The following is a 17,134-nucleotide window of genomic DNA, read 5'->3' as shown; positions in this document are numbered from 1 at the left end:
GATATGAAAAAGAGAAAAGCAAGAAAAAGGAAGGCAGGAAATGAGAAGAAGAGGAGAAAGGGAGAGAGAGAGAGATGGTTTAATGGGAGAAAAGCACTTGTGGGTAAATCCACAACCTGAATTAGATCCTGAAATCCAGTGGAGAGAGAGCTGACTTCTGAAAGGTGTCTTCTGACCTCCACACACATGCTATGCATGTACACACACACATGGCATGCATGTACACACACACACACATAATGCATGTACACACACACACATAATAATATATAACACTAAAATTTAAAAGGAAAGAAAAAGGGAAGAAGGAGAAAGGGCATGGAAGGAAAAAAATGTGCAATGAAAGATGAGAGGAAGCTGAGCCTTCTAATGTTTGTCTGTAATCCCAGCACCAAGGAGGCAGAGGCAGGAGGAGGATCCCTGCAAGGCAAGGCCAGTGTAGCCGAAAGAGTGAGTTCCAGGCCTGTCTGGGTATTAGTGAGAACATGTCTAAACAAACAACAACCAAAAAAGAAAGGAAGAAAGAAAGAAAGGAAGGAAGAAAGGAAAGAAAGAAGGAAGGAAGGAAGGAAGGATGGAAGAAGGAAAAAGGAAAGAAAGGAAGGAAGGAAGGAAGGAAGGAAGGAAGGAAGGAAGGAAGGAAGGAACAAAAAAGGAAAGAAAGAATGAGTGGGGAAGGGAAGGGAGAGCCAGGAAACTGGCCTGAAAGGGAGGCTTTAAAAGGCTTTAAACAGGAAGCCTTTAGGGCTCCATCGTGGTTCTTGGCTCCCCCTTCCTGAAGTGTTGGAGGTATGAGCAGGGATCTGTCACAGAGATGGTGATAGAGCACTCACTTGAAGGAAGCCTAGGACTATACAAGCAGATAGAATTTCAGCAGGATTTTCAAATGCTCTCAACAAGATGAACTTAGTGGCATAGGAGCTGCCGTACCTCCGTGCAGATTGGCTGACAGCACAAACGGATAGGCCTTCACCCAGCTCATCACAGCGATAGTTTCTGGTTGGGTAGGATCTGTGATCGGAACAAACTGGTCTGGGAAATTTCGGTTGAGGTCAAAGTTGTTGCTGTTGTTTCTGCCAACTACACTTATTGAATCTCCTGCAGGAGAAAAGATTAAAGTTTAAGGTAGGTTTTACTATGTTTTACTATAACACACACGTCAGCCACCTTAACATGCAAGCACCTCAGGCTCACTGCTGCCAATCCCACTGAGTGAATTACAGTCCCTCCCCCTCCCCTTTTTGGTACATTGTATATTTTTTAAAAAAGCAACCTCTCTTACAGATCTTTAAAGAAAAGTGGTAAAATCATTACTCTCTATTGTCTGTCTGTCCTCTGCTTATCCTTTAAGAGGAAAAAAATTCAATTATATACATGATACAAAGGCATTGTTCAAGTTACAATACACACACAATGGCATAAGCATGGTAGGCTTCATCATGAGAAAACAGACCAACAAAAAGAAAACTCTACTGTGCTGACATTAAAATTATTACAAAAAGGTAGAGTAGAGAGCATTGTTGAGCATCTAATCCAATAGAGGAAAACAGTGCAACTCAAGCTTAACTGTGTAGACTCTTACATGAGTGAGAGCGTTATTACTGTCATTACAACGAGAGAAGAATGGCAAGTGAGAGAAGGGCCCACTGGAGGGCTCCCTCCTGGTACTTAGCCCCCCCTTTCAGAAGTGTTGGCGTATGAGGAGGGATCTGTGATAGTGGCAACGGTGAGGAGCAAGAACCTGAGCACAGTAAGGATCAACCCGAGCCTGTCTGAATGAGAGCCCCCGGTCAGCTCAGTGTGAGCTACCCCATCCTGTGTCGGAATGCTCACACTGTGGTGCCTGTTCCACTCACAGGGATCACGGCTAGGAGCAGCTGAGGAAGAGGAAACAGATTGCTTGGACCTATTTCAAGTTGGCTACAGTTAACTGCAGAGACGGGAATAGCTCTGCAAAGCTGTCCTTTTATAAAAAGAAAGCCTTGCTGCCTGCTACCCTACTTTGTGCCTAGGAAAGGTATCCCTTAAATAGACATTGGGGGTCTGATGCCTGGCACAGGGATGATCACAGACAGTTGTCACCTGGCTGACTTTATCTGTGTAACAAAACAACCTGTGCTGGCTGTGAACATTGTCCCCTCAACCTTCCACATCCCATAATTACCTCCCATTCAGCCACATCCAAACTCCTAGCTTAGGTGTATATAAATTTCAACTAGTTCTCCTTTGAGACTTACTCCTGTGTGATTCTCATGTTTCTGAATATAAATTAACTTAATTTTCCCTGTTAATCTACCCATTATTAGTTTAATATAGATGGAAATTATCAAACCTTTATAGGGAAAAAATATTTAAAAGTTCCCTATGGCATCATGGGTTGGGAAAAGATGGGATTCTTACTCTCCTAGGGTTCTGTAGAAGGTGGCCTGTGTAAACCTGTCCTCCCAGCCCTTTCAGCATTGCCTCAGGAGAGATGGGCTTGCCTAGGGGAGGCAGGAAAAAGAAAAAGCAATAACTTAGCAGGTATGGAATATGGATGAGTACAGAAGCCACTGGCTCCAAATATTATCTGGTTTGGTTTCCCAGTGATAAGTAAAAGTTATACATATAATAGTTTAATAAAAACTGTTAAAATGAAACAGTTTGTGAAAAATCTTCCATTATTTTTAATAAACTGATGGTTAGTCTTGTCAACTTGATTGGATAGAGATACCACAAGAGTAGTAAAGCACACTATGGGGTATGCCTTTAAGGCATTTTACATATAGAATGGTATGATGGAAAAACATTTATCAGTTTAAAAAAAAAAGATTTAAAAAAAAAGATTTACTTATTTTTAAGCACATTGGTGTTTTGCCTGTATGTATGTATGTGTAATGGTGTCAGATCCCCTAGAACTGGAGTTACATACAGTTGTGAGCTGCCATGAGTGCTGGGAATTGAACCAGGGTCCTCTACAAGAGCAGCCAGCATTGTTCTTAACTGTTGAGCCATCTCTCTTAGAGCACACTTTTAATCCCAGCACTGGGGAGGCAGAGCAGGCAGATCTCTGAGTTCGAAGCCAGCCTGGTCTACAGAGTGAGTTTCAGGACAGCCAGGGCTACACAGAGAAACCCTGTCTCAAAAACAAAATAAAACAGAAAACAAAAGAAAGAGAAGGTGGGGGGAGAGAAAGAAGAAAGAAACAGACTAGCCCCGAACATGTGTGTTACCTCCAATAGGCTGGGGACCCAGACAGAACAAAAATACATGAAGGAAGAGGCCATCTAGTGCCTGCCAGCTCCATTCTTCCTGAGCAAGTGTAACCACTGCTGCTGCCACTGACAGACATCAGGCTCCAGCATCTTCAAGACTCTCAATGGGGACTGGCATCAGTACCTCAGATAGCCGCCAGGGCTTTGGCCTTGGACAGCATTGCTGGATCCTTGTTTCCAGGCTTCCTGCTTCTGTTCTGAACAGCTACCATGCTCTCTGGTTCTCCAACATAGGGCGTCATTCTTGAACTACCTGGCTTCTCATCATATATCAATCTAATGAACCCCTTTTTATGGTTTTACATACATATACTCTCTATCATTTCTGTTCCTCTAGAGAATATTGAAGAAGACAAATAACCACTACAAAATGCAAAAGCAAACAAAGAGCCCACGTCTTGATGAAGGGCTGGAGAGATAACTCAGTTGGTAAAGTGTCTGCTATGCAAGCACAAATACTTGTTCAGACATTCAAAAGCTAGGCACTGTAATGTGCGTCTGCAACTCCAGCACTAGGAGGCAGAGTTGGGCAGATCCCTGGAGTTCACTAACTGGCAATCAGAATCAACAAACTCCAGGTTCTCAAAAATAAGGTGGAAAACATCTGAATAAGAACTCAACATCAATCTCTGCCTTCTGTACATATAGTACATATGAACATATAGTGCACACACACATATATATGTGTATATATGTGTATATACATATATATACACACACATATATATATACATGCTTCATCATGTATTTGAAAAGTACATAAAAGCTAAAATCACTCATAAATCATCAGAATAAAAAAGTTCAACATCTTTTATATTCTGAATAACCACGCTGTCCAACAATCAACATATTAGGCTTTAATAGTCAGCTCTTCTTTACCTTCCTGGGACTTTTCATATCCATCAGGATTCATGGATGGCATAAGGTGAATTCTAGTGTTGAGAACCAAATCTGTTACTTCAGGGTCTGTTCCAAAGTTCTTGCAGAGGTATTCAATGAGATTCAATAACAGCTCTCTGCCAACCACTTCATTTCCATGCATATTTCCAATATACTTAAATTCTGGTTCACCTGAAACAAATAATTATACAGAAGACTTTTTCCTTTTCAGTTAAAATGGACACTGTTTTTCCCCCTCTGTTTTATAAATATATACATATAAAAATTCCAAACCAAAATATTAAGTAAACATGGTTTTGCCAACATCAAAGAAACTTCATATACATATTGTAGCTTCTTTACCAGAATATATGTCTGAGCAGGCTCAAAAGCAAATATGTCTGCATATCTTGCAGATATATAGACAGACATGTAATACTCATATATGTATGTCCACATGCCAAACTGAACTCAGCTAAATGAATCCAATCTATGAACATACTAAATACCATACACATGTGGATTACCAAATGGATTTTTCTCTTCTGGAAAGAGACTGGCTCTATGTTCTTTTTTGACTAGGTATTTCTTAATGGAAGTTACACAGCATACAGATGACATTTCTGGACAAAGCACAGGGATACAACGCTAGCTTTGAGAGGCACTACTGAGATCATGTGAAAAGCCATGCAATTACCTGGTTCATGGACACCTGGGTTATCAGATATCTCCATCACATACAGTTCTCTTGACTCTACGGATTTTCCCAGAGAATAAAGACGAGTGATATTAGGATATTCATTGGCAAATCTTCTCAAGAAGATTTCCATATCAGGAAAATGGTGGTGGTGAAAGTCTTTAGGCTGAATTGGCTGATGGGAAGATGGTGTTCCAGGAGGACTATTAGGAACAGCAACTGTGCCAGGAGGTGTTACAGCCTCAGTTGAGTCAGGCACTACTGACATCACAGTTGGCCGAAGGGAGAAATCCATCTCTGTGGCCGGTCCTTCTTTCACCATTATATTATTAATGGTCAATGGCATATACCTTAAAAATTGGAAAGGGAGGTGGCTGGGAGTTAAGACTCCTGATGCTGTAGCATTATAGAAGCAGTGTGACCTTTTCTCATACTCCTGCACTTAGTGATCCATCAACACTCAAAACATATACTAAGACAACTGTATAAATTAAGCCATTTTAGAGTGTTATTTCACAGAAAATCTTGGATTAAGTCTTTAAAGAGTTATTTTTCTCACAAAGCTTCCTGTGTAGCTCACACTAGAATTTTGCCAAAAATGTTGCTGTGATATTCAAAGGGGCAGACAAGCTAACGGCTCCTGTGATATTCAAGGCGTGTGCTATCCATCTTTGCCTTCCCTTATCAGATTAGCACTCCCCCTTTCCTCCCATTACAAACCCCAGAATGAAAGGTTATGAATAAAATCCCCATCAAGTGAGTGTGCAGAAAGGTTTGCACAAGTGAAAACCCACTACTTTAATGGATTGGAAAGCTGGGAAGACAGGTCTTCAAACTCCAACTATGGAGCCCTGGACTGCTTCTACCTGATTCAACTAGCTGAGGCAATACTTCTGACAGTGGAGCCTTTTGTAAAATTTTCATAATCTTTCTTCCTCTAAGTGTTCCAATTATACCTCACACTGTTGGACTATAGGACAAAATACTCCAGTGATAGTACTTTGTCATTATTAAAACAGAAGCCACACTCAGTGAGAAGTATTTAGACAATCCTAAATCTAAAGAGAGGCTTGGCACTGTGATTAAGGATCTAGTTTAAAACTTTTACCCAGTTGAAACCGCTGTAAGATTGTAAATTCCAGGAACAAGTAATCTGTGGAAATCACCAAATCTTCCAGTTGTGATATTATGATTAATACCAGCTACTGAGATGGTTGCATTCTCTAATCCAGAGCCTGTCACAGAATCTTTAACAAATCCTTTAATTCCAATGTGGACCTAAAAGACAAAAATCAAAACTCAGAGGCAATCGGTTTGATGCTAGAGTTTCTAAACAGCGAGACTACTATAATAGTTTCAATTTTTTCTTTTTCTTTTGTGACAGGGTCTTATTATGTACCTCTGGCTTTCCTGGAACTCTTTATGAAAACCAGGTTCATCTCCAACTCATAGAGATCTGTTGTGAATAGCCCTGGTGCTGTTTGTATTTTGATGTTAGTTCAACTTCTCTAAGAGGGGCTACCTGGGATGAGATGTGAATCACATACTGAGGACTTCAGGTGACCCTTCTAATCAATAAAGAAACCAATCACTGGGCGAGTAGGCAGGATTTCTGAGTTGTAGGGAGGAAGAGAGATTTCTGGATGGGGACAGAGACAAGATGTAGCAAATGCGATAGGATTCGCTACTGGAGAATTTAGATTTAATATGGCTCACAAGGGAAGGATTCTAGTTGTTGAGCCCATTGATCAAGTTACCATTGATTCTGAACTAAGTTTGTGTGGTGTTTACCTTCACGCAGTGGCTCAACTGGGTTCCAGAGAGAAAGGTATGGCGGCAAAGCGTGGGTTTGCAAGAAGTGCACCCCAAAAGGCTGTGGGAATTTTGATGCGTGAGGTTGGCATGGTAGTGACCTGCCAGTGGGAACTTAGTGAGCTGGGTGGAGAGATTTCGGAGCTGAGTCAGAGTCTCCATGACATGAGAACAGGCCAGCCATGCCCGCCAGTGTCTGGCTAGCCAGTCCACTGGGGCCTGCTGACGTAGCATGAATTGCATTTTTTAATATTTCCCACTACAGAGATCCCCTGCGTCTGCCTTTGGAGGGCTGGGATTAAAGAAGTGCACCACCGTGCTCAGCAAACAAAGTGTTTTTTAATCCCTTGAAGTTGATATAAAGTATAAAGGACTAAATTCCTTTTTTAAGATTTATTTTTATTTTGTGTATGTTTGCCTATATGCATGTATGTATGCATGTATGTATGGATGGATGGATGTGTATTACATGTCTGTTTGATGCTCCACAGAGGCCAGAAAAGTATGTTGGAACACCTGGCACTGGAATTACAGTAGGTTGTGAGCTGCTACATTGGTGCTAGAAACCAAACCTAGGTCCTCTGCAAGAACAGCCTGCTCTTAACCACTGAGCCATCTTTCTAGCCTCAGCACTAAATTCTTAAATTTAAGTTATAAAAATCTCCAAAAGTGTTTTTGAAGTTCCCTCTCTTTGAAGTCAAGCTTCAAATTTCCTCTTCAAACTATAATTTCTGGTACAGTCAATAGTGGCATGAACATTTCTGATATTTACACTAAACTGATACAAATTCACAATGGTAAAGGGTCTCTAGCAAATATGAACACATGGCATTGTCAACCTGACAGTACAAATTTATAGGATTTTCTTGGTGTCAGGAATTGAACTCAGGGCTTCATTCATTCCAAACCCTCCTTTAACTACTGAGCTATACCACAAACCCCCACTAAAATTTTAGACAATTATCTCCATTTGTTCTAAGATTGTCAAAGGAAGCCTCCATGGAGCAAGGAGCAAGGATTGGGGGTTGGAGTAGAAAAGGCGGAGCTTGATAGACTCTAGTAGATCATAAACTAATAATTTCTAGAGAGAATCTACGATCTTAAAACACGTAAGATAAAGAACGCACTATTTGGATTGTTCTTCGTGTACATTCAAATTTCTCCCTTATTTAACTCATTATTTCTAAATTCCACCTTCCATCCAGCAATTTTTACCTTTTCAATCAATGTGATCAGAGACTCGCGATTATTCTCCCATTCTTGTCGAAGCTGAGAAGCAGGTGGGTACTTGCAGCAAGACAATTCTAATGTGATCTCAAAACAGTTGGCCCATACATAGTTGTAATCTTGCATACCACCTGCAATGTGACAGGGAAACAGGTTTATTTGCAGAAGAAAAGAATTCCACTCCCCCAAAGACTGAAGAAATTAAATCATCCAATTTTTTCCATGTATACAGTTTGTTCCCATTAAGTTGTTTGAAATTGAAGAAGACTCTTCAATTATATAAACTAAAAAGGGAGGTTTAGACACACTGGGAAGGAACCGTGTGTGTGTTATGTGTGTGTGTGTGTGTACATACATACATATATATGTGAAAAACATCTAACTGGTAGGATGAGCAGCTATGAAAGGTATGATTAAATCAATTAATAACAGTTTTAGTTGCTTACAATTTCAGACCAGTTCACCCAATTTTATATATTTACAGTGTTTCCAGAAGTTGTATGAGGTAGTTATTACTATTTTGCCCATTTTACATATGTGAGAGGTCAGGCATAAAGATATTAATGAGCACACACTATTCTAGCTATAGTTAGGGAAACAGGGAGATGTCTACTGAGCAGTGTGAGTTATCAAGAAGGCGGCAAGAGACAAAGATTCCATCTAGGGTGGCGAAGCTACATAACTCAGAAAATGATAAGGGAAAGGATTCTTTTGAACTGTGTATAACGGGGAGAAAACTGGAAGATTAGAAACCATTGTTCGCAAGTCACTCCTACACAAGCCCACACACACATTCACTCGCACAAGGGTCTAACTTCATCATTCCTGCTGCCTGATTTTCTCCCATCTTCTTTTAGGAGGATGAACAGAGAGTGGAGGAGGGAGCCATAACTTCTCTACAAGCTCACCTTGTTCCTAGAATGTGGGAAGGCAAACATGCCGAGAACCAGAAGCCCCCCACTGCTTTCCGCATGTGAAATGGGCCCTGACCTTAGTCATTTCCATCATCCCTCAAAGACACCTCAAAGCTCAGGTGTGCTGAGAGGTTTTTGTTGTTGTTGTTGTTGTTGTTATTGTTGTTGTTTTGTTTGGGGGAGTTGGGGTTTCTTTTTTGTTTGTTTTTATAAACCTAGAACTCATCAAAATCCTCCTAAGGTACCTGTCCCTAGCAAAGCAGGCATCCTGTCTCAACTGTCCCCAGAGATTTTGGCTACACTCCTAGCAACACAAAATACAAATGTGCATTTTGAGAGTTATCTTTCTCCAACTCTTGGAACATTTTAGATGATAAATGCAAGATCCGTCAGTGCTCAGAAGAGGAAGACATACTCCCTTTAGACTTAGCACTAAAAGGTATCCTTGAGTGACAGCTCTTCTGCCCTTTACAGGCTGAGAATCCTGGGCATTATTTTTTTTTTAATTTTAGGTATTATTAACATGTTCTTTATTTCTTTATTTGCAAACAGTGAGCCTTAAGATCACAAAGGACTTCAAATCCTCAGACATCATGGTGTTCAAGAATGCATGGTGGTTTGACTATACAAGAAAGGCAGGGAGAGAACACTGGGGCGAGAGAAATATTCTGAGATCTGAGATCTGAGAGAAGTCAGTGTCACATCCAAAGCATGGCTCACTTCATAACTCCACCAAAGAACAGAGCTTACCCAGCAGTGTAGAAAGGCAGGTAACACAGCACTAGAAACTGGATGCTGACAATACAGTAAATGAGTCTGATAAACTCATGTCCATCCATGCTAACCAAATGCTTGTAAACAAGGACAGGTTTTAAAAAATAATTTTAAGGTTAGCATAAAAGCATTGAGTTTCATATTTATTTTATTTTTAAATTATATTGAGGTACTGGTAGAGGCGCCTGGGACCTCCATGTATAGACAAGTACACTACTGCCCAGTGCATCCCTAGCAGGGGACAAGCCTTTGTTACAATCTAGAGGTGACAACTATAGCAATAAAAAGAATATAGGGCTGGAGAGAGGGCTCTGAGGTTAAGAGCACTAGCTGCTCTTTGAGAGGACCCGGGTTCAATTCCCAGCACCTACATAGTAGTTCACAACTGTCTCTAATATGACACCCTCACACAGATATTCATGTAATACACATGAAATAAAAATAAATTTAAGGGCCGGGCAGTGGTGGCACACGCCTTTAATCCCAGCACTTGGGAAGCAGAGGCAGGCGGATTTTTGAGTTCGAGGACGGCCTGGTCTACAGAGTGAGCTCCAGGACAGCCAGGGCTATACAGGGCTATACCTGTCTCGAAAAACCAATAAATAAATAAATAAATAAATAAATAAATAAATAAATTTATTTTTAAAAAATTTAAAAAAAGAAATAAAAGTATGATTACGCAGGTGACATGATGGCTACACACAATGTGGATACATTAATGCCAATGAGCTGGACACCTACAATTATTAAAATGATTAGTTATGTATTATGCATACTTTGCCATAATTAAAAAAAAACAAACAGCAATCGAGATATTATAGGCCTATGGTAGTAGTTTCAATTTTAAGATTGAGGGGAGACCTAGAAAGGTTTCTTGGGAGGTATTTTATTGTTGCAGTTTTTCCAGTAAGGTCTTAAAGAAAGATGGCTAACTCTGAGGGATGGGCCTCTGCTAGGGATGCTCTGGGCAGTAGTGTACTCGTCTATACACGGAGGCCCCAGGCTTGTCTCCCGTACAGTACTTCAACATCATTTAAAGATAAAATAAATATGAAAGAAAAAGGGTCTTGAGGAATCAGAAGAATCGGTGGAAATAGAATTATAAAAGTTCTGGACAGGTTAGAGAGCTGTTTCATAGTTAAGAGCACTGACTGCTTTTCCAGAGTCATAAGTTCAAATCCCAGCAACCACATGGTGGCTCACAACCATCCATAATGAGTTCTGATGCCCTTTTATGGGGTGTCTGAAGACAGCTACAATGAACTTACATATAATAAATAAATAAAAACCTTTGGGCTGGAGCTAGCGGGGCTGGAGTGAGCAGGGCCAGAGCAAGAGGGAGAAGGGAAGGGGGGAGGGGAAGTGTTGGGCAGGATCTGGCATATGTTTGTCGAGCAGTAATTAGTGACGTAAGCTACAAGATGAATACATGGGAATCTGTTGAGAGGTCAGCCTGGTGAGGGAGCTGGGTCTAAAAGAGGCTGGGGAATAGAGGAGGCTACTGCATTAAGATTGTATTTTGCTGCTCTGAACAGGTAGTGTCATCAGGAATGGAAGGTCTTATGGTCCAGAAAAGAGGAATGGAGAGTGAGAACAAGGAGAAGTAGCAAGAGAGGGGAATGGGGAAGGTACACAGCCTTGTTTGGCACTGTTAACAATGGTTCCAGTAAAACATACTTTGACCTAAAGGTGGTGGTGACAAGATGGGAGGGAAGGAGGATAGTGAAATCCTGATAGGGTCTGCTGACCGCTAGGAGGTCAGGGAGAGGAAAGAACCAGAAAGGACCTCAGGCCTGACAGCCCAACTACAGACAGAAGATGCTTGGCAGAGTGGGCAGAGGGGTGTGATAGCCTAGGTTCAGAGCAGGCTAAGTCTGAGTCTGAGGTATCTTCACAACAGTTATATAAAACTATCCAAGAAGACACCTTAAAACTCAAATTTAAATCATTTTGGAATGGAGTCATTTAAGACTAGGAAGTTAATTCATTCACAAAAGGCATTGTTCTGGGTACAGGGGATAAAGTTATGAAGAGACAAAGTCTACACCAAGATCACATACATTCTTGGGCAAATCCAGAAAGTATCAGTTAGTGAGCAGTGTTGCACAGAGCCATGTGACAGCTAGAGGCTGGTAACAGTGGATGCTGGGTGATCAGGAGAACAGCTCTGTGGCGGGGGTCTTCATGACAACTAATCTTCCTTGTTAACTAGACTCTGTTTAGAAGCATGTGGTAGTCATCCCTTGGGCACGTCTGTGAAGGGCTTTCCAGGGAGGTTAACAGAAGAGAGAAGACCCGCACTGTGGAGTATGAGCAGGACCAGTGTTTCCCTTTCTCTGTTTCCTAAGTGCAGACAGTGTGACTATACGTCACTGTCCCACACCATGCCTTCACTGCCATCATGGGCTACATCCCCTTTGAGGTGAGTCAAAGTAAATCCTTCATCCTTTAAGTTGCTTCTGATGGGTCCTTTGTCACATCAACAAGAAAACTAATAGACTACTGAGCCAAAATATGAAAAACAAGACAGAAACAGCTGGGTAAAATCCACAGAGAAGAACATTCTGTGTAGAGGGCAAGACTTGTCAAGTTAGGGAAATGGGGCGATGACTACTGTAGTTAAGAGAAATGGTTCAAAATGAGGTTGAGTGATCTTAGCAGTGTAGGATCACACAGGGCTTTGGCACTGAGGATAGCAAGTTTATAAATTTATTCTAAGTACAAATGAGATTACTGAAAAGTTATCATTTTGGTCTTATTCTGCTAAAGAATTTATTTGTAAGATAAAATTTAGTACCACAATCATATTTAAGTATATATTACAATAATGTTATCTGCTGCCATAGTTTGGATGAGGTTTGTCTCACAATGGCTCATGTGCTGGAAGCTTAGTCCACAGTGTGGTGAGACTACAGGTGACTGAGCTTTCAAGAGGTAGTCTTTAACAAAAGGTAATAAGGTCCCTGGAGTGCTGCCCTTGGGAGGGATTAAAACAGTTCTGATGGAATCCCAGTTAATTCTCAGAAAGAGTCTTTACAAGGCAGGCCCACCATCACCTTGCATGCGGCTGATTCTCGTTATTTTTCTGTCTTACCACCATCTAGTCTAGAGGGCCCTCACGAGAGGCCACTGATAGACCTGCCTAATTGGAACTTTCTGCCTGTTAGTTTTTGTCTTCAAAACTGTGACCTCAATGTCTGAGAGAACAGTCTAGAGAAGAAGCCTCATAATTTCAAGTTCAGTCAGTTCAGGGCCATGTGGACTCAGGTGCTTGGACAGAACATCAGGATGGTGGGAATGGCAGCTCAGGAGGTTCTTTGCCTCATGGTCATCAGAAAGTATTGATAGGGAATACAAGAGTGCGCTCAGGTAAGACACAGTCCTGAAAGGCATTACCTCAATGACCTACTTCCTCCGACAGGCCCTACCTCCAATTTCTTACCACCTTCTAATAATGCCATCAAATTATAACTCTATTCATTAGGTTGGAGCCCTCCTAATCTAGTCATTCCTGGAAATGCCTTTCAGACACACCCAAAAGAATGCTTTCCAAGTCTTCTAGGGATTTCTCAATCTAAGCAGGTTATAATTAAGATTATCCATTGGAATCTCCAAAAACATAAGGTAAATAAGTCACTTCCCTTTGTAAAGTTTTGAGTATCTTGTAATCACAATCCATCATAGAATAACAACTGCACTCATGCTGTTGTGTGGCAGATCTCTAGAATTTCTTCATCTTGCAAAACTGAAACCCTGTGCCCAGTGAACAGCTCCTTATTTTCTTCTCTTCAATTTTAGCTTCCTCATGAATTCTACTTCTTCATAACTGGCTTCCTTCATTTAGCATTACTGATAATAATACAATGGCCACTGTGTATAAGAGATTAAACTAAGATTATTATAAAAATATAAACTAAAAAATATGACTAGCTAAAGTTTAACCTTGTTGAAGAAGCAAAGCAGAGAATGAAAAAAAGGTGACAGCAATATTAATATGAATTCATCTTTTTTTGCACAAGTAAAATTTAATAACCACTTGATTATAAATATGTCAGTTCACATGTTAATTATGCCAGTGGGCAGAAAAACAGACTGTAAGACTATAATAATAGCACTGTAAAAATAACCAAGCTCAGGTTCTAGCAATCTTTTATCTGTTGTTTATTTTTACTTCAGTAGCAGTTTAGGAAATATTAACGAAAGAAAGCAGAAGGATCACGTTTATGTAACATTATAGAGTGTTACATACCTAATCTGGTTTTCTTTTTTTTTTAAAGATATATTTATTATATATGAATACATTGTAGCTGTCTTCAGACACACCAGAAGAAGGCATCAGATCTCATTACAGATGGTTATGAGCCACCATGTGGTTGCTGGGATTTGAACTCAGGACCTCTGGAAGTGCAGTCAGTGCTCTTAACCACTGAGCCATCTCTCCAGCCCCTAGTCTGGTTTTCAGATGTAACTTTTATAGGTCTATAAGTAGCCAGTTCTAAGCAATGGCACATGTATACCCTCGTGGAAGTGAGCCCTCATGGTAGTGAGCAAGAGAGAGCGGAAGTCTTTTAACAATAAGATCTGGGGCTACAGAGATGACTCAGTGGTTAAGGGGAACATGCGTTGCTCTTCAGTGAACCCAGGTTCAGTTCCCAGCTCACTGAGTTATAACTCCAGTACCAAAGGATCTGACACCCCTTCTGGCCTCCACAGGCACTGTACACACAGGGATGTATATCCATGGAGGTAAAACATGCACATACATAAAATAAAGATAAATAACATCCTTTAAAGAAATATTTGAAAGTACATCTTAATAATCTCTAGTCCCATAGATCACACACTTAAATATTGATTATTTAACAAATAACTATATGAACAATACAAAACAACACAAAAGGTCAGATTCTTGGAGATGAGCTTCTCTCTGTGGGTCCTTTAGACCTGAGGCGACACACAGTGAACAGCACACCTAAGCATAACATTAGTATTAGCTTCATAGTGCTATGGATGTCTCAAGTTTCCTTTGACAAACTATATTTAAATGAAACACAAAACCATATAAAATTGCATTGGAAATAAAAAAAAAAGACAATTTAAAAATAGTATTTTGGGGCTGAGTGTGGTGGCATACACCTTTAAACTCAGCCCTCAGGAGGCAGAAAGGCAGACGCATCTCTAAATTCCAGGCCAGCCTGGTCTACAGGGTGAGAGGGTTTATTATCTATCTTAATAAACAACACAAACAACAACATTGCTGGGGCCGGTGAAGACGCTCAGTGTTAGAAGCACTTGCAGCATAGGCCCTGGATTCAGACACCAGCATCACACTAAAAAAGACATAAATAAAAAGCATCTTTGCCATAATCAGAAATTGTGACACAAAAAGGTTAACAATAAAAGTTGTAGAATTAAATACAATAAAATGTATGACACATACCATTATCATAAAACTTACTGTGGGAAACTTATAAAAATGTAAAATTTTCCCAATTTATAAATGTTAAATATAATGTTAAGCGAGGTCACACAATCTCAGAAAGAAGTAAGCCATGTGTTCTCTCTCATATATTTGAAGGTATTTACTCAGAAGGCATAAAAGCTTTACCATATATCATATCAAATAAATTCCTTAATCTATATAGAATTTAATGTAAAAATTAAATCATAAACAAAACTAGAAGCCAATATGAATTTATCTATTTTCAGAACAACTTTCTTACTTGGTTATCAAAATGTGGAATCATTAAAGAGCAATAGATTTAGCTACCTAAAACTTATAAAATAGCTTTCAAAATACTAGCATAAAAATTATAATTGTGTAGATATAGTACAATGTACCCATCCAATCTCCATGTGATGGATATTCTAATTTTGGTTTTGTGTATATATGCAATTATTTTTTTAAAAGTTATACATAGATCTTATAGTGAAGGTATTTTCATGCCTTCTGGGTAAATATTCTCAAATGGCATGAACAATTCATAAAGTAATTTTATGTTTAACTCTGTAAAAAGTCTGATTTCTAAAGTGGCTATACCAACCATTTCCACAATCTTACCAGCAATGGTGGACATTCAACAGCTCTGCATTACCTAGGTAAGCTCTTAAGTAACTTGCCAATTGTAAATGTCTTGGCACTCTATGAGATCTGCAGTGGTATCACTCTGTGGTTTTAATTTGTAATATAATTAATACTCCACAATGCATGTACCTTCCTAAGAAGGGACATCTTTCATACACATATTTATCACTATATTGAGAAATCTGTGAAGACAGAGACTAGGAAATGCTCCGAATGTAAGGATGTTTACAAGGGTCTCCAAAGCTTATCTGTCAAGTTCTGGCTCCTGAAGTACACTCTGGGAGTGCACATTTACCCTGAGACAGCACACTCAAACCACTGAAAACTGAAATATAGAAGAGTTCCAATACTGGCTTGAGAGATACCAAGGACAGACCTCAAGAGCACCACAACCTTGCAAACTGAACTGACAGGAATCACACCCCACCTAAGGCGAGTCTGAACATATAGTTGAATCTAACTAGGTCATTTCCTGCTAGAACAAGTAAACAAAAAATTTACCATAAAACAAACAAAAAAAAAAACAGGATTTAAGCAAGGAAAGGAGAAGAAAAAAAGGAGAGAAGGAAGGAAGGAGGGAAGGAAGGAAGGAAGGAAGGAAGGAAGGAAGGAAGGAAGGAAGGAAGCAGGGAGTTTTATGGACAATGTTAAGAGGCCTAACTAAGTACTGTTGCTGCTGCAGCATCCGGTAGGAGAAATCACCATGCTGTGGCAAATACTTCACAAACTTGGCAATGGTCAAAAAATAAAATCTATTCCTAAATTTCTGAAACCCCAAAACAAATTAAAAACTCCCTGAAAGCAGAGAACAACAATGCAGGGAGAGCTCTTGAACAGACAGGGGAGACCTTTTAAATGCCTACTATGACTTCTCAGCAAAAACAGGGGCCAGGAGGCTCAAGGCAAGTGTTTTAAAGGGCTAAACAAGATAGAACAAAGCAGCAACAACACCTCACATGCCCATACCTGGGAACACCAACAACATCCACAGCCTATAACCTGGAACACCCATAACACCTCACGCCCATACCTGGGAACACCAACACCTCACAGTCTATAACCTCGGGTTTTACAACAAATAAAAAATATCCTGCAAGAAGAAAGGTAAAACAGATATCCAATAAGAGAAAACCAGAGAATCTACTGAAAGCAGACTGACCTTAACATAATGGAACATAGAAATTTCCTCAGATAAAAGAGAAATAAATAATGTACAAATGAAAAGCAGCAGATGTAACTATCTGGGAACTATATAAACTACTTTTAGCCTACTAGGGTGGCACATGCTGTCTGTAATCCAAGAACTCAGAAGGCAGAAGCAGAAGTGTCTCAATTTTGAGGCTAGTCAGGCCCATACAGTAAGACCCTGTCAAGGGCAAGGACAGTCGCTCAGTAGTAGAACACTTGCCCAGGATGTACAAGGCCCTGCGTTCAGTTACTATGAAACACACACACACACACACACACACACACACACACACACACACACACA

The 17,134-nt window shown here is 40.1% G+C and overlaps 1 protein-coding gene across 1 annotated transcript in view; it reads right to left on the bottom strand.

Annotated features, from left to right (window-relative positions):
* The window catches only part of Cpd (carboxypeptidase D), a 67,131-nt gene that overhangs the window by 29,205 nt on the left and 20,792 nt on the right, over positions 1-17,134 (bottom strand). Inside the window, exons 3-7 of the mRNA XM_028759331.1 lie at positions 7,858-8,000; positions 5,939-6,108; positions 4,831-5,180; positions 4,134-4,325; positions 931-1,098 (exon numbers count right to left, since the gene is read on the bottom strand). Of these exons, the coding sequence (XP_028615164.1) occupies positions 931-1,098; positions 4,134-4,325; positions 4,831-5,180; positions 5,939-6,108; positions 7,858-8,000 (1,023 nt within the window). The remainder of the gene's footprint in view (positions 1-930; positions 1,099-4,133; positions 4,326-4,830; positions 5,181-5,938; positions 6,109-7,857; positions 8,001-17,134) is intronic.

Source organism: Grammomys surdaster, unplaced genomic scaffold (genome assembly GCF_004785775.1).
Source record: "Grammomys surdaster isolate TR1022 unplaced genomic scaffold, NIH_TR_1.0 126278, whole genome shotgun sequence".
Classification (NCBI taxonomy): domain Eukaryota; kingdom Metazoa; phylum Chordata; class Mammalia; order Rodentia; family Muridae; genus Grammomys; species Grammomys surdaster.
The sequence above is the reverse complement of the archived record's forward strand: the minus strand, read 5'-3'. Positions and strand labels throughout refer to the sequence as shown.